This window comes from Periplaneta americana, chromosome 14, assembly GCF_040183065.1.
Source record: "Periplaneta americana isolate PAMFEO1 chromosome 14, P.americana_PAMFEO1_priV1, whole genome shotgun sequence".
Taxonomy (NCBI): domain Eukaryota; kingdom Metazoa; phylum Arthropoda; class Insecta; order Blattodea; family Blattidae; genus Periplaneta; species Periplaneta americana.
This window is the reverse complement of record NC_091130.1, coordinates 66,797,107-66,819,620: the sequence shown is the minus strand read 5'-3', so window position 1 is coordinate 66,819,620 and position 22,514 is coordinate 66,797,107. Positions and strand designations below refer to the sequence as shown.

Here is a 22,514-nt window from a genome sequence, read left to right as displayed (position 1 = left end):
CAGGTACCTCTCTCTCAAAACTTCATGAATTCGTTCTGGCTGTTGAGAATAAAGATCCACTTTGACTGCACATCCATTGGAACAGACTTCCATTGAATCACACCTTCAAAATTTCACCAGGCACACAACATTACTTTGGGGCTGAACCAATTTTAACAACGACAAATGACAGGCTGACAGGATTGAGCTACTGTCCTGATGTGTGAGAGTTGCGGTAATATACCCATTTTTCATTGCCTGTGACAATTCTCCTGCTAAATCTATCGTCCATGGGATTAGCGATAAGCTGATGACAGATAACCACTCTGCATTGAGCCTGTTCAGGTGTCAGTTCATGAGATACAGATCTACAACTTCTGTATGATTTTCTACTCACCTTAATGTGGCGATGTGTTATATCTTTTGAAGTACCAAATTCTTCTGATACCCTACTAGTATTTTTTTTTTTTTGTGGATTTTCTTCTAAAACTCTGCGTATATTCTCAATATTCCATACTTAAGGTCTTCCAGGACGTTGTGAATCTTTAATGACTCCTTCTCCATTATTGAAACACTGGAACCATCATTGTGCTACATGCTCATTAATGACACTTTCACCCTCGACTTCACATATTCAAGCTGCAGCAGCAGCTTTATAATTTTATTTCCAGTAGTGCTTCAGAAGGACTCTATAATCTCGAACGTCATCACCTCCATTTTATATTCTTTATATTAACAATTGACGGCTGTCACATGCTCACAATATGCAATAAACTGTAGTGTCCTGTAAATTGCTTTTTCCAACTAAAGAAGATCACTAAAATCTTACAAAACACAAACTAGTATTTAAGTTTGCAAATGAATTTTGTTTTCATGAACGAGAATGTTCTTTACTTTCCTTCTTTTGGCTATTAAAAAAAATTATTACCAAGCTCTTCTGATATAATTAAATAACTAAGCAGTACCAGTATAGATAAGTAAATGTTTGTTTCTTCCATAGATTCATGTTGTTATCCAATATAGCTTACAAGACAATCTCCCACATCATGCTGAAACTTCCTTTGGAAGTTTATACCCTGATAAATAGTGTAAGAAAACAAGAGGCTTGCAAAAACGTAGCTGTAAAAAAAAACTTTTGAAATAAGATGTAAAATGTTATATTCTACTAGTAGTTGAGTAACTTTTCTACTCATTGATGAAGACAAGCCAGGTACAACACATCTTATCATACCTAAAGGCAGTTGGTAACACAATGTAACAAGATCAGTGCTGTTTTTCTAACTTTTCAGTGAATTAGAATACAAAATAGGTATCCTATTATTTAGTTACAAAAATGTAACTAAACTTGGAAACTTCGGGGGAGAGGGCGGAAATTATCCTGTATGGATTGAGAGAATATATGTTATATGTGTAACTTTTATTTAATTTGCAGCATCTTCACGTGCATATATTGCCTCGAAAATCAACACAGCCTGATAAATCTTGTGAAACTGCAAAAATGGATGCAGATTATAAGCCTGAAAGGACTGCAGCTGAAATGGCAGCGGAAGCTGCCATGCTGAGATCTTACTTCCAGTGAACATTTGTGACAGTTGTCTTGAGTAAGGTAAGAAGAATGGTGGGTATTAAAAGGAATCTTTTAATATAGTTATGTTTAATGCTATATGAAGAGTGCAAAGAGAAAGGGGAATGTCCTCTTGTATGAATGTTTTTCTCTGGTTTGTTCCATCATGAGCTATGTTGTTGTTCATTTATCACCATTCAGCAAACATGTGAGATTAACAAGTTCTGCAGACACAAATAATATTATTATACGTAATTAAGACCTAAAAAATATGTCGATAATGATGCCAATGACCGTATGAACAAATTGTTGGAACATTCACCAATGAAATCAACAAGGAAATGATCGGCAGAAATGCAGATTCCAAGAACCTTGTTCTGCTGTTTGATGAAAAATGCAGGTTATATGCATATAAGCCCACCATTATAAATTAATTAAATGACAGGGATATGGATATGCAATGTAACGCATGTGAAAGTTTACTTTCTGCTTTTCCCACCTTAACAGTTCATCGTTTTTATCATGATTTCCAAATTATTCTTTAGTATTTACTGACGGATCCCGAGTAAATGATTGTGTTGGTTGCTCCTTCGTTGCAAATGGACAGATATTTAAATATAAACTGAGCGAATATACCAGTAGATCTAGATTCATTTTCCGGGCTAAGAGGCCGTGGTCTATTGGTTGGTTTTATACCAGACGTTTCGTCTGCAACTGCAGCAGACATCTTCAGTGGAGTGGTATCCGAGGTCGCAACACTCTTCTTGGCGTACCTGAGGCAACTGATCCTGTGGCTGGTTGTGTGGGCATATTTATAGTGCAGCTAGCGGGCCGAGGCCTGTTATCGCTGCGGTCTGCGCCGCTTTGTTCGCTGAAGATGTCTGCCGCAGTTGCAGACGAAACGTCTGGTATAAAACCAACCAATAGACCATGGCCTCTTAGCCCGGAAAATGAATCTAGATCTATAGACTCCGGCCGTGAAAGCCTACACTACAAGAATATACCAGTGTTTTTACTGCAGAATTATATGCTTTTTACAGAGTTTTATTGTTTTTAATTCGACAACCTTGGGGCAGATATCTAATCTGCTCCGACTCTTTAAGTGCCATTCAGTCTTTGCAATCTCTCTATTCAGATGATCCCCTTGTGTTAAGAACTCAGCAGCTGTTCCACACACTCCTAAGCTCTGATTGCGAGATTGGAGTAGTGTGGATTCCTGGCCATGTCGGAATTCCTGGGAATGAGGCCGCAGATGCTGCAGCCAAAGATGGTGCTACGAATGGCACTCTGGTATATTGGTGCGAGAGGTGGCAAGACTTACAAAATTATTTGAAATGTAGAATATGGTGGCAATGGGAAGGAGAATGGTCTGCACAAGAGGAAAACAAATTACGAAGAATAAAGAATACTGTTCGAGTTTGGGATTCGTCCACAAGAGCATCACGACACGAAGAAGTTTTACTCACCCGGTTGAGGATTGGCCACTGTCATCTGACACATGGCCATCTGCTACGTGGTGAGCTTCAGCCAGAGTGTGATCTATGCCATGTTCCACTTACGGTGGAACATTTTTTATTGCATTGTAGAAAATATGACCGTGTCCATCGGCAATATGGAATTCGGCTGATTCTTCGTGACGCTCTTGGAAATGATTTTAATTGTACAAATGCAGTCCTGAGATTTTTATCGAGTACTGGACTTGACAGGGTGATTTAGTTTTTGTTTTTATTGATCCGTTTTCCTGTCCTCCGGACCCTTTACATCCGGAGGTTACATTTGTTATTTAGTATATAAGTTTTTTAACAAACTTGACATTCGGATCTTTTACATCCGAGTATCTTAGAAATACGCCAGATAATTTATTTATGGTAGCATTTGTATTGTTATTTTATTGTCTCTCTTTTTAAATACTAGTTAAGGTCTGAGATTTTTATAATGTTTTATGCATCACCCTGTTGAAACTGCATTTGTGTACCTCGTTTTAATCGTGACAACGTTTTTTAGTTCTTTTAAGCATTCTGATTATTGTATTATGTCTCTGTTCTGTAAAGAATTTTAGATAAGGGCAAAAATAGCCATAGATGCTGACGCGCCCTTTTTTAAACCCCACTAACTAACAGTTCATTGTAACATCTTGATGACCAACGAATGCGCGGTGTATCTCAGCTCCCGTTTGCGTAATGTTTATATGGGGCCAAACATATCCTCATATCTATGAAGAATTCAACAGCACCTCCCTCGTGTTATAATGTGGGCCAGAGTTACCAGTGAAATTATCTTTAGGCCATATTTCTTCGAAACATCTGTGACTGGTGAATCGTACCTCAAAATGGCTGATTTCAGAACTTGAGAGTTGGTCTTCTTAACACCGTCGTTCTTCAACAGGATGGAGCCCCAGGACATTTTTGGACTCCAGTTTGGAAAAGGTTGGGCACCAGCTTTCCTTCGTGAATTGGACGAGGTGGACTTCTCATTTGGCCTTCAAGAAGCCCCAACATGTGACTGCTGGCTGTGATCATACTTAAAAGAAAATCTTGGAAGGATTCAGATGAATTCTGTTGAACAATTGAAGAGAGAGAGAGATTCTCCGAATCTTCAGTACGATCACTTCCGAACTGCTCAGGCGCGTAAGCAGATGTACATGGCAGCACATCCAACTGTGCATGGAAAATTATGGTGTGCATACCGAAATGTTAGATGTTTGACATTGACACCAATAGGCCCATGTAAGTTTTTTTTTTTTTTTTTTGCATACTTCCGTCCATTAATATTGGCGAGTTCAATAAATAACGTTCTTAAGTAGCTTTTGGCATTTTATTATTTCATAAACTATCCTATCTGATCGTGACTTATGGCCCACTCTGCTTTGATCAGTGTTCACATCAAGGGCAGTCTTTATATTGGATAGACAGTAATATTTGTTTACAAGTGGACGTCTCCTCCTTTCTTTCTCTTGTACTCTCCATACATGTTGTTTATTTAAATCGAATGAATTGCATTGCCGACTAGGATATTTGTTTTTCATGCTATAAATCTGCACTCAAATCCTAGTGAGTCCAAGTGGTGGTCAAAGATGCTGCTTAGTGAGATTTCCTCATGGTACTCTTGTTCTCCTTGCCATCATTCTTTCAATTATCTATCAACATTTCATTATCATCACTGCATGAGGAAATCAATCACTCGAGATGAAAACATATTGAGAAAGAGACTCTAACAGTGATATAATGTTTTAGTAAACACTGAAGTAAACGAAATACATATACCATAAAACTAATTCTTTTCTGTCCATATCAATCTTGAATACTTATGGCTTGATGTCGATATAAAAAATAAATGCTTTTTGAAAAGTTCAGTCTTCTTCATGTAACCAACAGGATGCTTGCAACATAAGATCACTGTATTTCATTGCAGCCCTCATTTAGGATTTCTTCTAACAAATAAGGGATATTTGATTGGTATGCCTGTCACATAGCCATAGTTGAAGTGTGTTCAGTATGTGTTACAGAACGGAATCTTGTCTGACTTGTATTGTGAACTTCTGCTTTCTTTAGGATTATGAATATGAAATATTTGTCTAATGGCTAGTACATGATATTTACAATCATTTACTAAGGGAAAACAAGAAAGTGATGAACAAAACTACGAATTAAGTGATCAAAAACATTCGGGCTCTGGCTTCCCAGTAGTGGTCGACTTCCTTGGAGGATTTCAAAGCAGGGCATTTTGCAAGATGTTGTCTGTCCATGTCTTCCTGTTGATGGCACAAAATGCAGGCTGGTGATGGCAGGATGCCAAGACGATTGAGGTGTTTACCCAGGATATCATGTTCAGTGTTAAGACAAAAGCTTGCAATTACTAGTCTTCTGGGTTCAGAAGGTATATCCTTCAGTAATTTCCTACGTTATTGCGAAATCTTTATGTCCAATTCTTGTTGGTGATTATTTTTTTGTAGTGGCTTGATATATTGTTTTACTGAGCTAAATGACAAAGGTTTCCGTGGGTTTGAGATTGGCATCCTTCTTAGCTAATGTGTCAGCCTGTTCATTCCCATGTAGATTACAATGTGCTGGGATCCATTGTAACACAACTGTTTTGTCATGTTCTTTTAAACTTGCAATGAAATATAAAATAATGTATTCCTGAACCTCTTTATGATTATTACAATATAGATGAATAAGAGTGTCGAAAAAGTGAATTATCTAATTATCTGTGATGAGGTGACCTATAATTAGATTTCAACGGAACAGTAAAGAAAGGAGAAATCAACACAGATATATTAAGACGTATGTCATTAGAAATAAAAATATTGTCTACCCAGAAGAGGAATGGTTATACACATTTTCACAGATGGTTCGGTGTTGGAAAAAGGAGAAGCTGGTTCCAGAGTAATCTGTAAACTGTTTAAGTTCTATGCTTCTGTTGGGAAATATAAAACTAATTTTGACGGGGAGATAGAAGTATTCTACATTGCTCTTTCACAGTTAAGCTATAGACTGGATTCATTTCAGAAGTGATCTTTTGTGACTCCATCTCGGCTGTCCAGACTCTAATTACCTCAAACTATCCAAAAGTTTCAAAAGTGCTGCAAATTAGAACACTGATTAAATAACTAAATACAACAGGTAAAGAAATAGTGTTCCAATGGATTCCACCACATGTTGGAGTTAGAGGAAATGAGGAAGCCAACTTCCTAGCTAAAAAGAGCACACAGATAAAAGTCTGAAGACTACGTCCCTGTCTTCCCATTCAGCAAAAATTATAATTAAATATAACATCCAGACTAAAAGGTACAATATCCTGCAACAGTTAAGTCAAGCCTAATCAACAACAAGTTTATAATAGCAGACCTTCCTAGAAGTGAAAATGTGGCTACATTCTGCATAATAACGAAGCATGATTTTTTGGCAGAACATCTGCATCGCTTTAACATCATCCCATCTCCAAACTGCATCCTGTGCAATGTGAATGTGGTAATGAATTGGGAACACATCAGGGACAGCACAGCACTTCACAGTCACCACAACAGATCTAAAGGACAGCTGTATTGAGAAGCTAGAAGACTGATGATGATATTTCAAAATGTCTGAGCATTACATTAAATAAATAAATAATCTGACCTATCCTGGCTCTTGTTAAAAATGTTGGAATATGTCTTGGCAAGTATTTTTTTGTACATTTTCAGGTCATTTAGTTTCTTTTGTATGGTCTGTAAAATTTTATTTTGTCAAAAGAGAGCCAATTGTTGATCCATTCATGCTCTTGAGATACAAAACTTAATAATCTCACTAGTTATTGCCTTGTAAATAAGGAATGGGGATCAGATATCACGACAATGCATCTGTTTTATAATGCTTATATACTATCAAAATTGACCTATGGATGTGAAATATGGGAAGGAGCATTAGAAACTCATCCACAAAAAATTTCTGTTCTTCAAAACTCAGCCTTAAGATTATGCCTAGGAGTACCAAAAACCATATCAACTGTTGCCCTAGAAATTGAATGTAATATTCAACCAATCAGACACTATGTATTACAAAAGGATCTAAAAATACATTTAAAATTGCAAGCCTCATCCAGATCTCAGATGTTCTTCATACTGTCAGATAATTTCCTGAGTAATTTCTATAAAATAAACAAATCAATCAATCTTTTTAATGTATCCAGCTGTTTGCTGACAACATAAAGTCAGTCTATTTAGTTGTTGTTTTTCACGAGAAATGAGTATTTTGATCGGTGTTCATTATAAATGCCTGTTGCTAGTAGCCAGAGTTGGTGTGTAGTCAATATATACTGCAGGGCTGTGTCTTCTGCAACTGGTACTGATGATTTTAATGTACTTCTTTTGTGGTTTATGGATGGACAGTATAGAAGAATGTGTCAAAGAAGAAATACCAGTCTATATCACAGACACACTCATTGCTAAAACTCCAGTTGTGAACGAAATTCCTCCATGGAAATGGGTGATTCCAGAACATAGCATACAAATTCCAGGAAATCATTCCAAAAATGATCCTCCATACATTCTTAAGTTAGATGCCATGGAACTACTCTGCAGCAAATATAAGGATCACTTCAAATTTATACAGATGGATCTCTAAATCCTAATAATGGGACATCAGGAGCAGGATATTATATTCCAAAATATCAAGAAAGTTACTTCATACCATGGTCAGCCTCCTCCAGTCTTGACACTGAATTGCTAGCTATTGATGCTGCTCTTCAGTGTCTTACTCAAATTTCTGAAAAATCTATTTGCATACTTACAGACTCCCAGGGGGCTATATTTAATATAATTAAATATGTACCAAATCTGTATGCACATAGAATTATTCCAATTCAGAAACAACTAAGTAAACTAAAAGAACTCCAAAAGGAAATAACATTTCAACAGATACCTAGTCATTGTGGCATACCTGGAAACGAGAAAGTCGATAATATTGCAAAACGGGCAACATATTTGCAACCAAGACCTCTTCAAGTGATATCTCTATCCAGTGCTTTTGCTTCAGTAAAGTTTCATTTTATAAACCTATGGATCAACAATTGGCTCTCTTCTGACAAAGGAAAAATTTTACTGTCTGTACAAAAGAAACCAAATTATCTAGAAATGCACAAAAACTTGCCCAGACATGTTCAAACATTTTTAACAAGAGCCAGAACAGGTCACATTGTCACACAATTGTACCAACACCGATTTCACATTTTTTATAATCCTACTTGTCTGTGGTGTAATAATCATGATGAAGATCTGGAACACATTCCTTCTATACTGTCCATCCATAAACCACAAGAGAAGTAAATTAAAATCATCAGTACCAGTTGCAGAAGACACAGCCCTGCAGTATATATTGACTACACCCCAACTCTGGCTACTAGCATCTATAATGAACACCAATCAAAATACCCCTTAATTCTCGTGAAAAACAACTGAATAGACTACAGTGGACTATAGTCGATTTTATGTTGTCAGCAAACAGCTGGATACATTAAGAAGATTGATTGATTGATTGATTGATTGATTGATTGATTGATTGATTGATATCAGGCAACATATTATATATGAATGGTACTACAGCTCTCGCATCCAAAGAATTGACTTCAGACATTTCTAGTGAAGCTTGTGGAAGGTACAGGGCCAGAGTGTGGCATTGTAGCTAGCAGCATTTCCCCTCTCCTAGAGGCAGACAGTAAGCATGTATTACTGTTAAGCATGGAAGGAAGTGTTTACATTACAATGACAACTGAACTAAGGATGTATGTGGCAATGCTGTTTTCGCTTGCCTTGTGGTGCTGGAAAGGCAAGTTACGAATTTAGTTTCTTTGGCTGTTCCAAATGGACAGCAGGTAGAAGGAAGTTCAAAAATAGATGTTTTGAACTGTCAGAAGTTGGTTTTTTGCTTGTGACAGCATTAATGGAAAATGGAAGTTACTTAAACCAAGACCAATTAAGAAGGGCCAGTGTGTTCAGATGGAAGTACTCAGCAGTAGGAACCAGCCAATCAAGGACTCCTCAGTTTCACACCACACCAAAAGCTACAAAAGTTTGATATGATTTACTCTATTGTTGTATTGCTCATAATTTTTACCATTTTCTTTTGTTTTCTCTGTTCCAGTTCTTCCCCTCTGCATTTTGTAGCAGCAGGCGAGGAAGATAAATTATGTTTTGCTGCAGAGTAATCATTTACTTGCACAACGGAACATCATTGTGGGGATTGCAAGATTATGAGTTTTCACACTTTGATCCAGATAATCAAATGATCCACATTTTGAGACATCACTTACATTCAGATTTTAGACATAATATATTACAGATTGTGAATACTAATGTTGAAATAACAACAACATTAAATAAGGCATTAATAACATGCAAATGAAGATTAAGAGAGAAGAAGTCTTTTCCAGCAGTGCAGAGGGCATTTTGATAAGACTTTACAGTAACTGTCGATAGTACATGAATTATTAGAATCAATTAAAGAAGATATAACATGCAATACTCTTATTTTTATAACACTTACCTAATTGGTTTTTACAATGAAGTCTATTGATTTGAAGGCTGATATGACTGAAATCATTGAATAGGTTTAAAAATGTATGTGATCATTACGATAAGACTACATTTACACATATTTCTTTTTTCTTTCAAATCAGAGTTTAATTCATATTAAAATGCAATTAAAACTTGAAACTTCAATGTAACTAACAATTACAAGAGGGAATTAGAAAGGTAAATTTTAAATACCGGTACAGTTGTTTGTCCATGTAAATGATGTTTTCTAGTTTAAAGGAGGATATACAAGTTTGAGCACTAAAAAATTAGAGAAACTCCATTTTTTTTTTTTTTTTCAGCAACTAATGACTCTTTCACCTTGCAATTTGACATGCTCAGTATTCATTGCTTCTGAAATTATAGACTATTTTCAGATTTACTAAAGGTTTCGCCATCATGAGTAATTATCATAACAATAAAAGTGGCCTTTTTGTGCCTGATGTGCCGTTTTTATGATAATGTCCACAAATATGAATATTTCTGAGCCATTCTTTTTCTATTTATTCCTGAATGTCAAATGAACAATGTGAACTACAATCTTTGAAATGTCTACTTTTTTTTTTATTTCTTATGAGAAGTTAATTTTTTATGTTTTTAGGTAAAAAAAAATTAAATAAACTGTAAATGTTACAGCAATAATTGTAGTTCGTCTTGTTCACAAGTATGAAAGACAGCTGCAAGCAAAATTTTACTGTGATATCTTAAAAACTTACGGAGTTATCACAAAAACGGTTTTGAAAAATACAAGTTACTGGAAATTAGCATTAAATATACCTTATGTGTGGAGAGCTAAATAAGTGTATACATACACGTTTAATAATAATAATAATAATAATAATAATAATAATAATAATAATACTATTTATTTATTTATTCTGGCGAAGTTAACCCATTAACACCCAGTGGTCTATTTATAGACCCTTGCACATTCGACTACATTAGATTTTTTTATTGGCGCCACATTGATTCAATATTAACAATCATCATAAATATATCATGAAATATGTTAACTAAACTTGCCAACATTTTATCCTCCTTCAAATATAAGAATTCATTAAGGTATCTTAGTTCGAATTAGTTAGGTATAAAATGATGTCGCACTGTGTAAAGAATATAATTAGTTTTCCATATAATAATGTCTCGATATTGTTATTGGTTTGTGATGTAGTAGTGTCAAGGTTACTACTATTGCATCGCACAAGAAAAACACAGATTTATGTAAAATGATTGGAGGAATATGAACTGAAACGGCTGCGGTCTATAAATAGACCGCTGGGCACTTATGATATCACGTGAAAATAACAGTGGAGAAAGTTGTGTCATTGCACTCTGTACCGTATCAGTTGATAGCAGCAAGTGACTGTCGGCAGTAGTACTGTGCTATTGCAAGTAGATTAGGATCTGAAAGATGATTAGCACCTATTCGATCCCCAGAACGTGTTATTGTATGCCCTAAATTGGAAATAAATGTGATACGTGTACGTCTGCAGTGTATACATTTTTAACACTGGAAATATTCCTTTTTACTTCCAAGTACAGTGGTCTATAAAATGTGCAATAATACTTCTCGACCAATAAAGAAAACCGTACATCCTATTTTCACCAACATATTATAACAGTAAACAGGAAAAAATGCAATATTCTAATGGTATGATATATTGCTGTCCCGTGCTGTGGCGTCGTGGTCTAAGGCATCCTGTCTAGGACTCGCGTTACGGAATGCACGCTGGTTCGAGTCCTCATGGGGGAAGAAATTGTCATGAAATTTCGGCCAGTGTATGGAACCGGTGCCCACCCAGCATCGTGATGCACTTAGGAAGCTATGATAGGTAGCAAAAATCCGGTTTCGCAAACCAGCTATAATGGCTGGGAGAATCATCGTGCTAACCACACGATACTTCCATTCTGATTGGATGATCGTCCACTTCTGCTTCGGCATGTGGGCGTGAGATCAGCAGCCGGCTGGTCGGTCTTGGCTCTTTATGGGCTGTAGCGCCAAGGATTTTTTTTTTATGATCTACTGCTTCATTTTCTTTCGTAATATTATGTCAAATGGCATCACTTTTGACTAATTTCTTCTGTGGCCAACATCACATTGAGGTTTTCTATTCCCTGTGTAAAAAATCTCTGGTAAGGACACAGCTGAAATCACGTCGGTAATAGGCACGACTTAGTCTTAGGCTGCAGAGTTGTGCTGAATATACTCGATTGCATTGTGCATCCTCATGCTCACGACACATAATTTGATAATTTTTTTTTATAAGTAGAGACCTTTTGCTCCACCTTCAGGATCTTGGATTCCGGCTTACAGAAACTGAGAGAGAAAACAGAATGGATGCCTTTACTCTTCAGGATACGAAATTACTACAGAATGCAGTACGAGAGTCCTACGATTATACATTTGACACTAATAGTGAAAGTCTGTTCGTGAAGTGGGATGACAACAGATGTGTACCTGTAGGATCAAACTTTGATGTAGGGGCTTCTCCAAGCAGGTGGGACAGAAATGTAAGACAGAATATAAGTGTGCAGCAACCACAGGTCATATTTTTAGTACGTTATTTTATGACGCTTTATCAACATCTTAGGTTATTTAGCGTCTGTATGAGATGAAGATGATAATGCCAGTGAAATGAGTCCGGGGTCCAGCACCGAAAGCTACCCAGCATTTGCTTATATTGGGTTGAGAGAAAACTCCGGAAAAATCTCAACCAGGTAACTTGCCTCGACCAGAATCAAACCCGGGCCACCTGGTTTCGTGGCCAGATGCGCTAACCGTTACTTCACAGGTCATAAAGAAATACGGTAAGTACATGAGTGGAGTGGACCATCATGATTGGTTAGCAGGGAAATATGCCACTTCAATCCATGGAAAAAAGTGGTACTGAGATCTCTTTGTCAGAATGCTGGATATGGCTATAGTAAATGGTTGGATTGTCTACAGAGAAATACATAGACGAGACTTCCTGGACCTACTTGAATTCCGACGAAGCTTGGGTGTTCAATATCTCTAGTTGTTTTCGAACTGCAAGAGAATGGAGCGCCCTATTTCATCACCTCGAGGAGTGAAATTTGGTATGAGGATAGATACGAGTAGTAGAGGTCATTTCATGGCAAAACGACCCTCTCAGAAACACTGCCGGATGGAATGGTGTAAATGCAGACCAGTAGCATTCCCCAAGAGGTGTGATGAAACTCTCTGTCAAAGATGCTTTGAGCCTTACCACACTCGATAAAGACAGATATTACTAAAATAAATGTGTTTCATTATTGCTGCAGCATTGTATTGTTGCATTAAATACTATAATTGTCATAAATAAATTTATTTATATTGGTGTACATGTTTCTGGTTATACTACATTAAATACACAAAAAATATATTTACTTTATTGCAAATGAATACACAGATATCATAAGTGCCCAGCGGTCTATTTATAGACTGGGTGATTTTCAGCTACTTGGTGCATGGCAGAATAAACAAAACATATTCTTGGCATCTTATGGATTAAATTTATGAAATAGATATATCATTTTCGTTTTTTTTAAATAAAAATAATTTGGGCGTTAATGGGTTAAGGTCTTCAGGCCTTCTCTTCCACTTAGCCAGAAACAAAAGAAGCTGATACAATTTGCAGTTAATACAAGTTAATAATACATACTAATATTTAAAGAACACAAAAAAATTTATATAGTCATAGAAGCACAAGTTGAGTAAAATAATACAAACATCCTAAACAATAATTACAAAATAATATAAGACTTAGAAGTTACAATCAATGAATATGCAAGTAGTAAGTGAATCAATATTACAAATTCAAACTTAAATTATAACTATACAACACTAAGGAAAATTACATATACACACACACACACAAAGGAGAATTAAAGAAAGAAAACATTTTCAGAAAAATGAGTAAAATATGTACCATACTAACAATTTGTAGGATTACAATGAATATTTATAATTTCAATAATAAAAGTACATGTAATAATCATGATAAGATAAAGGAACGGGAAAATGAAATCTGGAGCTGGGAGTTATGTGGCTTAGTACTGGTCACGTGTTTAAATAATTTACTTTTAAATTGCAATACTGTTTGACAGTTCCTAAGGGAGCTGGTCATATCTAACAAAATATTGTATATATCGTAAAAATTCCTTCATTGACATCAAGATAAATGTCCAATCTTTATAGAAAAAAATTTGAAAAATTTCTGTTTTTGATTCTCAAATCTGTATATTCCCCCTTAACACATATATATATGTGTAATGGCTTTCGAGCATAGGAACTTTGTTTATAAAATATATGAATTACATTTCTACAAGGAACGTTTATTATACTATAAAGGAATGTAATTTCTGATCATAAATTATTTAAAACCCACGGTATATGTGCTTACAGGATGTTTCAGTGGACTCTGTACAGGAGACAGTCATGTTCTTCTAAAGAAAAAAAAAAAGTTACCGAAAAGGCCATAGTTTTCGAATAATAATCCTTTCATTTTACGCAAAAGTAATCCTAGTAGCCATAAAAAATGTTTGTATCAAAATGTAAAATGCAGTGCATACAGTGTAAAAGAAAGTATGTTCTACCTGATAAAATAATGTGTGAAACACATAGTACAAGTGAAACCAATAACGCAAGTGAAGTGGATAGGCATTTATACATACACACATATGGTATAAGTACCATACTTAGATGTCTGAGAGGATATTTATGGCCTACGGGGACAGCAATAGTATCAAAGAAGTACAGTGTTTCATTTATAAGCTACATTTTCTGAAAACTAGACAAAAGGATAGATAAACATTTTTCCCCCTCTTCCCAAGATAACATACCCAGTAACTGTACAGAGTCCATCGATCTGTTCTATGTGCGTGCATGCATGTGTGTGTATGGACGTGTGTGCAGGCTTATATACTTGCGTCTTGATTTGTGTGTATATCATTGCTTACGTTATAATTACAGCTGTTTTATATGCTTGAAAAATTACAGTTGCTCTCTTCTGGACTAGGAGCTCATATCTTAAGACATAAAAGGACATTCACTTCCATTTACTAGTACTTACTCTTGATTATTCTGTGGGTGTGGTTAATCTTGATTAAGATCTGACATCCCTTGAATTTCTTACACATTCAATACTATGACATGTTTGGAGGGAATAAGAGTTTATTTTGCATCACATGTGTATTACAGAAAAAAGAAGACAAATTTTTACATTTCTGGAATAGGATTAGAAATTGGTGTTTTCTTTTCATAAAATGACCATTTGAGCATTTAATGGTTTTTAAATTTCCCGAATATTTTGAACAATGTCGTCTGCTAGAACTCATCTTTAGAACACACCTGTTAAATTATTGTGAAATTTTACATATTGAAGAGGCAGTCTTTGCAGAAGAATCCTGAAATTGATAGGTATAAATTTTTAAGTACTTCAAATTTTGATCTTCGAAGGAATTTAATTCTAAAGTAAGACTATCATAGCATCGCGCAAATCTCAAATATGTAATCAGCAAAAAAGGTGTGATTATATATTTGAAATACATTTATATTACTTCCAGATGTTAAGGGTGTTTGAGAATAAGGTGTTTAGGAAAATATTTGGAGCTAAGAGGGATGAAGTTACAGGAGAATGGAGAAAGTTACACAACACAGAACTGCACACATTGTATTCTTCACCTAACATAATTAGGAATATTAAATGCAGACGTTTTAGATGGGCAGGGCATGTAGCACGTATGAGCAAATCCAGAATTGGTTATAGAGTATTAGTTGGGAAGCCATAGGGAAAAAGACTTTTGGGGAGGTCGAGACGTAGATGAGAGGATAATGTTAAAATGGATTTGAGGGAGTTGAGATATGATGTTAGGGACTGGATTAATCCTGCTCAGGATAGGGACTGATGGCAGGCTTATGTGAGGATGATAATGAACCTCAGGCTTCTCTAAAGCCATTTGTAAGTAAGTAATTTATATATATAGTCCAATGTCATGGCCCTTATCTTGTCATTATTTGCCTCAACTCTGCAAACAGTGTAGATGTTACTAGTGCTGAGAACCACAAACCACTTCGTTCATCAGAGATTGTCAGAATGCACCAAATTGGTGGGTCCACATTACACTCGTAATGAATGATGATGAAAAATTGTTGAAATGTCACAGGGAAACTGGAGTATCTAGAGAAAACCCCTATGTTGGCTGGACCACGGAATTGCCCAATACAAGTTATAAATTCAAAGTAGAGCAGGATTTGAACCTGGGCTCTCTGGCTTATAAACCATGCACTCTAGCACTGACAAGCAAACTTTCTGATGGGGGCAGATAAAAAAAAATAAATTTTTTTCTTCCACCATGTTAATAATGTCAAAATAAATGCTTATACAAATTTTGGCCACTCGACTGCAATTACGAGCCCTCCAAAAAGTGATTTTACCTGGAGCCATTTACATAAAAAAAGCACAATTGTATGGAAAGATTTATTGAAACAGATACAGTAGTTGTTGCACTATTTGTCAGCATACTTCCACTGGAATTGAGACATTCGTCATACCATGTGATCAATTTTTGTGTCTTAGAAGTCAGCCACCTGGGATTGGAACCAGCGTTTGAAAGCTGTCTGCACCTCTCTGTCGACCCCATGATAAGACAAATGTCTCAATTCCCATGGGGAATATGTTGAAAAATAGCTCAACAATTGCGGTATCTGTTTCAATAAATTTTTCCAATGAAACTGTGTTTTCTTTCTGTTAACGGCCCCTGGTGAAGTTATTTTTTTACAGGCCTTGTAATTGCTGTCGAGTGGTCAAAATTTGTATAAGCACTTCTTTGGACATTATTAATATGGTGAAAGAAAAAAAAAACTTTTTTTATTTGCCCCCATCAGAATGTTTGCTTGTGAGTCATTGTGGCAGTATATAAGATATTTTATACATATAACTTATTTTTTGTTGGCCCTTTTGTACCTTATAGAGGTTTTATAGTCTCTTAGCTATTTCCTTCACCCTCTTCCATTCATTTCTCCTATCTTTTAATATATTTTATACCATGTAATCTTTCCTTGTTCTGGGTTTCTTTCCTTGCATTCTTGCCTTGCCATTTTTTGGTATCTGTCTTTCCCTTTCAAGACGACCAACTGATTACACTACATTCCTGGTTGAAAGTGCTGCAGTTCCTAGGCTTGCTGTTATTTTTGGTACCTAAGTTTATCTCGTTTACGTTTTCTGTTTGTTTTCCGTAAATGCCTCATTCCTATTGTCTGTATGTTGCTAAAATTAAAAAATATATATTTAAGCAAGTATGCAGTAAACTGTGATATATATATATATTTTGAATCATTGTGCAACTCAAACCAAGAAATGGATTCGGAACACCTCAAAATCTGTGTTTCAGTGGCTGGTCATGATAATATCTTTGAAAAATATTGGAGTGCAAGAGGTCAAATGACTTTATTGTCAAACGCCTGGCATTAGAAAACAACAACATATTTTGAATATCAAAATTATTTATTTTGTCTGCTAGAGATTTGAAGTTGAAAGTAGCATCACATACGGATATGTTTCAATCTTCAAATAGTATTCAATTTCTCATTCTTGTAAAATTACGTAAGCAACAGCATATACCATTGGATTTTCAAGCCTTGTATGATGGTGTTTGGAACTGTGTATGAGTGTGTTTGTTCCTGAGACAGAAGGGAGGGGATAGTTAAGTTAGGATTTAGTAACAATAGTGAGACATATATTCCTGTAAAGTGAGGAATGTAATACTGTACTGAAAGGCTTTATGTATTGTATTGTTGCACTAGTCATTAAGAAGTACTGACTCTGCTCCCATCAATGGGAAAATATTTCTTCTGATAGGGAAGTAAAAAGAATCTAATGTTATAAAAGTTAAATAATAATAATTTTTATAAAAGATCTTATCCTTTTATTAGTCCTTGTCTTATCTATGCTCTTTGTATCCTGCGTAACATTTGTTCTTTTTATGAGTGCATGTTGACAATAGTTTTTGAACCGAAATCTAAATAAGATCTATATACTCCACAACTTGACTGTTGACAATTGTAGGGGTGGTGGCAGTTATACTGCTGCTTATCATTACTATGACCTTTGTAGAAATTTCATGTTGACTAATGTTTTAAATAAATATAATGTACCCTTTATAATGACTATGTAAAATAACCCTGGTGAGACGATTTCCTTTTGCTTCTGACGTAGAATACGTCTTTCCCCACACCATTCTGGGATCCATGGTGAAACAACTAATGACAGAAATTCAAGTACTTTTGGTAACAACACTAAGCCATAGCTGAAGCCAATATTAATAGTTGGGTCATGAACCAATATAACTTGTGTGATCTCTCCTAATGACTCCACCTTCCCTTGGTGCTGGTATGAGGGTGCCGAAGTTGCATATGAAATTAACCAGGCTGCGTGGCTTTCTCAGTAATATCTCAACATCGAGAGCAGCTACAGACTTGTGCAATCACTTGTTTGATTTGTAATCATGAATTATGCAATATTAAAGTGATAATAGATATGTACGATACACTTTGAACCATAGTGACAAATTTGTTGTGATCTGGGACATTTTTGGAATGTCTCTTCATATGAAGAGGAAATATATTGGATGTTCTTCATTAATTACTTTTCTTATGAGCCATACTTTCCATTTGTAAACCGAAACAAAAATAAAACATTGAAACCAACACAACTGTAGTTTTCATTCCCGAAACTGGATCATTTATTACATATATGCCAGTGTATCCTTGATACAGAGCAGATTTTATTTTCTATTTTTGTGAAGTAACTGTTCCGCTATTCAGTAGCTGATACATGGTAACCTTTGGCGAATTTTATACACCCTTTGAATTATACATGTAGGCCTACTGTACAGTACATCCGCATTGAAGGCATAGATTACAGAAGCCATCTGCTGAGCGACATCTGAACTAGAAATAAACTGTTATAGAACTACATGAAAAATTAAATAATTATATGGTTAAGGTTGGTTATACTGTAAGAACGAACTTAATTTGATCTTGTGTAATTGACTCCCTAAAGGCCCACTCCCATGTAGCGGAATCAAAATGAAACCTCTGCCAGCACTCACATCTATTGGAATCGAACTGAACTGAAGCAAGATTAAAATATATCGCAGAATAGTTTCAGCACAGCTATGTGAAGAGGTGAAAATAGAACAAACTGGATACATAGAGAATTTTCACTTTATTTGACTACATTCTGAGAGGTGAAGCAAAGTTTCGTTCTTTAGCGCTGCTTTGGGTTTTTATTTTTACCTGATATTTCCGTTAATTTACTTATTTTGCTTCAAGCATTATCACGGGAATAATTATTACAGTAGTACTTTTGTGTATTATTCACTTATCCCTCTAATTAGGTATCGAGGAGCCAATTGGAGAAATCGAATTGAATTATATAAAACAATGATCCATAGTATAATTACATATGGAAGTGAAAATTGGACTTTCACAAAAAAAATCACAATGCAGTTGAGAACTTCGAAAGAAAGGTGTTAAGGAGGATATTTGGACCAGTGGTAAGGGAAGGAAAATGGAGAATCCGATATAATCATGAATTATACACATTATACAATGATATAACTTTGCCAACTTTCATACGGATCAGGAGTCTGCAATGGGCAGGACACACAGTCAGGATGGAGAAGGAAAGGATACCAAGGAGAACTTTAGAGGAGCAATATGGAGGAAAAAGACCTGTTGGAAGACCATGGAATAGATGGGAGGATATGGTTCAAGAAGATACCAGTTTGCTGCGATTGTAGAACTGGAAGGTGGCAGCAAGGGATACAGAAGAATGGAGAGGAAGAATTGGGGAGGCCATGGCCTGAAAATGGGCCGAAGAGCTGTAGAAGAAGAAGTAGTTTGTGTTTTATCATTCAGTAGCAGATAATTCTGAACAAAATTTATTAATTTTCTTCGTATATACTATTTTAACAATAATTTTCAATAAGAAGTTACACTACCAACAATGGGTATGGCTCATTTGTTTTTTCAGGAAGGTTTTTCATATGATCATATCCAAAGCAAAAAAATTCTGTTTTGGCAGTGGAATAAATATTCTGCTCATGAATTCGATTTGATTCGACATGTCTCTTTCTGCTATCTTCCATTTAAATACATTGTGAAGAAAAATTCTGTTTGATTTGATTCCACTAAGTGAGAGCAGGCCTTTAGTCTGACATCTGACAGCCATTGCCATAATGATGGCCATCTTGTTTTGCAAACAATTTTGATTTCTAAATCGTGTATTATCATGGATAAATATATAATTTTATCCATGGTATTATGTTGTAATAAATTGATAGCAAGTTCTAGCCCAAGCAGCGAAAGTTTGTACCTGTCTGGGATTATCACAGTAGATTTTAATATTGTTGGGTTGTTCCAAAATTTTCCATAGTGTTCTTCCTGTTTGTCTACTTAATCAATCTTCTGTCCATTGCTTATTTATCATGTTATGAATATTATTTATTATTCTGTCAAGGGAATTTGTAGATTGTGGTATTGGTAAAAGGTTTGATGCAGTTTTTGCTATTTCATCTGCTGTCTCGTTACCCTGCACTCCACAGTGGCCTGGTATCCATTGAAAGGTGATATGTTCAGTAGCAAAGTATGACAAAATTTTTGGGTAAGCTGGGCTGAAGGCATGGTTCGGAAATAGTGATCTAGGCCATGCTTTAGGTCGCTAAAAGGTAAACGAAATGCTGAAATGCTCCTGTTTTTAATGAAGCTTCGCCACTGATATATTTACCATTTTTAGAAAGATTTATTAATTGCACAATAGGTATAACACTGAAAGCATAAGTAGTTGGTGTATATTTGATTATTGTTTGAAGGGTTGTTTTTGAATCTGTAAATATGCAGATCTGTCTATAATGAGAAGCTTTGCAGTATTAGAGAGTTGCATCAATAGCAAGTAACTCTGTCAAGGCTTGAAACAGAAGAACATGGGATGAAGTTCTTTTCTTGTGTTGATGGGATGTAGTATCTAGCTCCAGACTCGTCTTCTTCAGATAATGATCCATCTGTGTATATATGAAAGTGATCATCATTATTTCGTTGATCATCTCAAGTACTTCTGCCTTTAATATTTCACTGTTGGTTTGTTTTGTATTGTTGCTTGATAGAGATGGAAAGGCTCTTTTTAATTTACACAACATTCTTGAAATGGATACCTATCTTTCCCTAATGTATTGTGGTAGCCTGTAGCTTTGAGTTGTGATGGGGATGACGAGAGTTGACCGCTGACCTTCAAGGCTTGCCTCATGAGGATGAAGCAGGTGCCAATGAAAGAAATTTCGGAGAATTGTTTGCATCAACAGGTTCGGTTGCCATAGCAACCAACATGAACAAAACACTTGACCACGTCATTCATACTGTGAGAGTGAACAATAGAAAGAAATATTTTCACGGCTAAATACCAGTTTACAAGAAATCCTTGCCTGGGTCTTGTTGTTATTGTCCACATCTTATTCTTACTGAGTTCAGTGTCAGTGCAAGGTTGTTGGTTTTTTCCATGGTGAGTTAGTGAAATGTACTAATCTTTCTAGTAAACAATATTGTTTGTAATTTGTTACAGTTGCAGACATCTTTTTCTAGGTGGAAAGATGAAGACAAGAAAGATGTTTTAAATTGTGGCCAGCCCTGATATTTCAGTTAAAAGGGACAATAAAAAACTGAGAAATCATATAATATAAAATTCTTGATTATGCAGTAACCGAAGTTTACAATTCGTTGTTCTGTTGGCCATGTTTACTTCTTAGTAATAAAATCAATGTGTGGAATAAAGAAGAATTTACTGACTTCATAAATATTACTCGCTTTCTCCATAATCATACTGATTCCAGAGAACATTTGAAGTGCAAATTACAGCTTAATGCAGTCGTGAAAAACATAAACACTATAGCTGACATCCTTCAAGAGAATTAAGAGAGTTATAATGAACGATTTAATGAATATGTACGATTAAATAGGCTTTTCTTAGAGATAATAATTGATGATGCAACGCTGTATTTGTACAAACAGGATCTTCTGTTCAAGGGCAATGACGAAAGTGTTTCTTTGTTAAATTGTGGACATTTCAAAGAACTTGTTACTATTTTGATACCATCAGTATCATTACAACACAATAAAGAGTGTATTCAGTTGCGATTCTAAGATAATTCAAAACGAACTTACCAATTGCATTTCAGATTATTTACAGTACATGAACATGTGAAACTGTAATTAATTGTTTAGGGCCATTCCATGAAAAATGGGACATTTCATCAAAGTTTCAAAATTATGAGACGAGGTGGGATTTTTATTTTGAGCGCGCAAGGGCTGTGGCATTTCCTCTAAGGTTAGAGCCCAGTTTAGGTGTGTGTGTGTGTGTGTGTGTGTATTAATCGAAATTTAGGAGCTAGAAAATATTGACAATAGGACGCATATTTATATGACATTTTTTCGATTAATACACACACCTAAACTGGGCTCTCTAACCTTAGAGAAATGCCACTGCCCCTGAAGCACGCCCTTTATTTTAACCATTGCCTACACTGCGTACTTCCTATTTACAAGGATATTTTGTTAGGAAACTGTTTTCCTTATGAAACTAGGCTTCAAGTTGTTAATTATTGCTGTTTGATTTTTCATGAAAATTTCAGTCAATTTAAGGTCAGTTTTATTATACACACATAAAATTGCAACCTCATTCAAGAAATTAAACTACAACATCGCATAACACGCTACAAAAACATCTCAACACACAAACAAACAAATACAACCACACAGGCGTATACAAACTCAAATGTAACACCTGCAACAACTTCTACATAGGACAGACAGGCAGATCATTTCAAACATGTTACAAAGAACACATCACAGCCATAACAAAATTACAAAAC

General features: G+C 35.5%; 1 protein-coding gene across 7 annotated transcripts in view; it reads left to right on the top strand.

The window, feature by feature from the left end:
• LOC138713379 (deaminated glutathione amidase-like) overlaps positions 1-18,302 on the top strand; it is a 46,356-nt gene extending 28,054 nt beyond the window's left edge. For 5 of the 7 annotated variants that reach the window (XM_069845453.1, XM_069845447.1, XM_069845452.1 and 2 more), the window contains exons 8-9: positions 1,412-1,585; positions 9,160-18,302. In XM_069845453.1, coding sequence (XP_069701554.1) covers positions 1,412-1,558 — 147 coding nt within the window. In that variant the 3' untranslated portion in view covers positions 1,559-1,585; positions 9,160-18,302. Of the gene's footprint in view, positions 1-1,411; positions 1,598-3,928; positions 4,311-9,159 lie in introns of those variants that run through there. The other 2 variants (XM_069845448.1, XM_069845449.1) reach the window with 2 other exon arrangements.
• Positions 18,303-22,514: the final 4,212 nt, after the last annotated feature.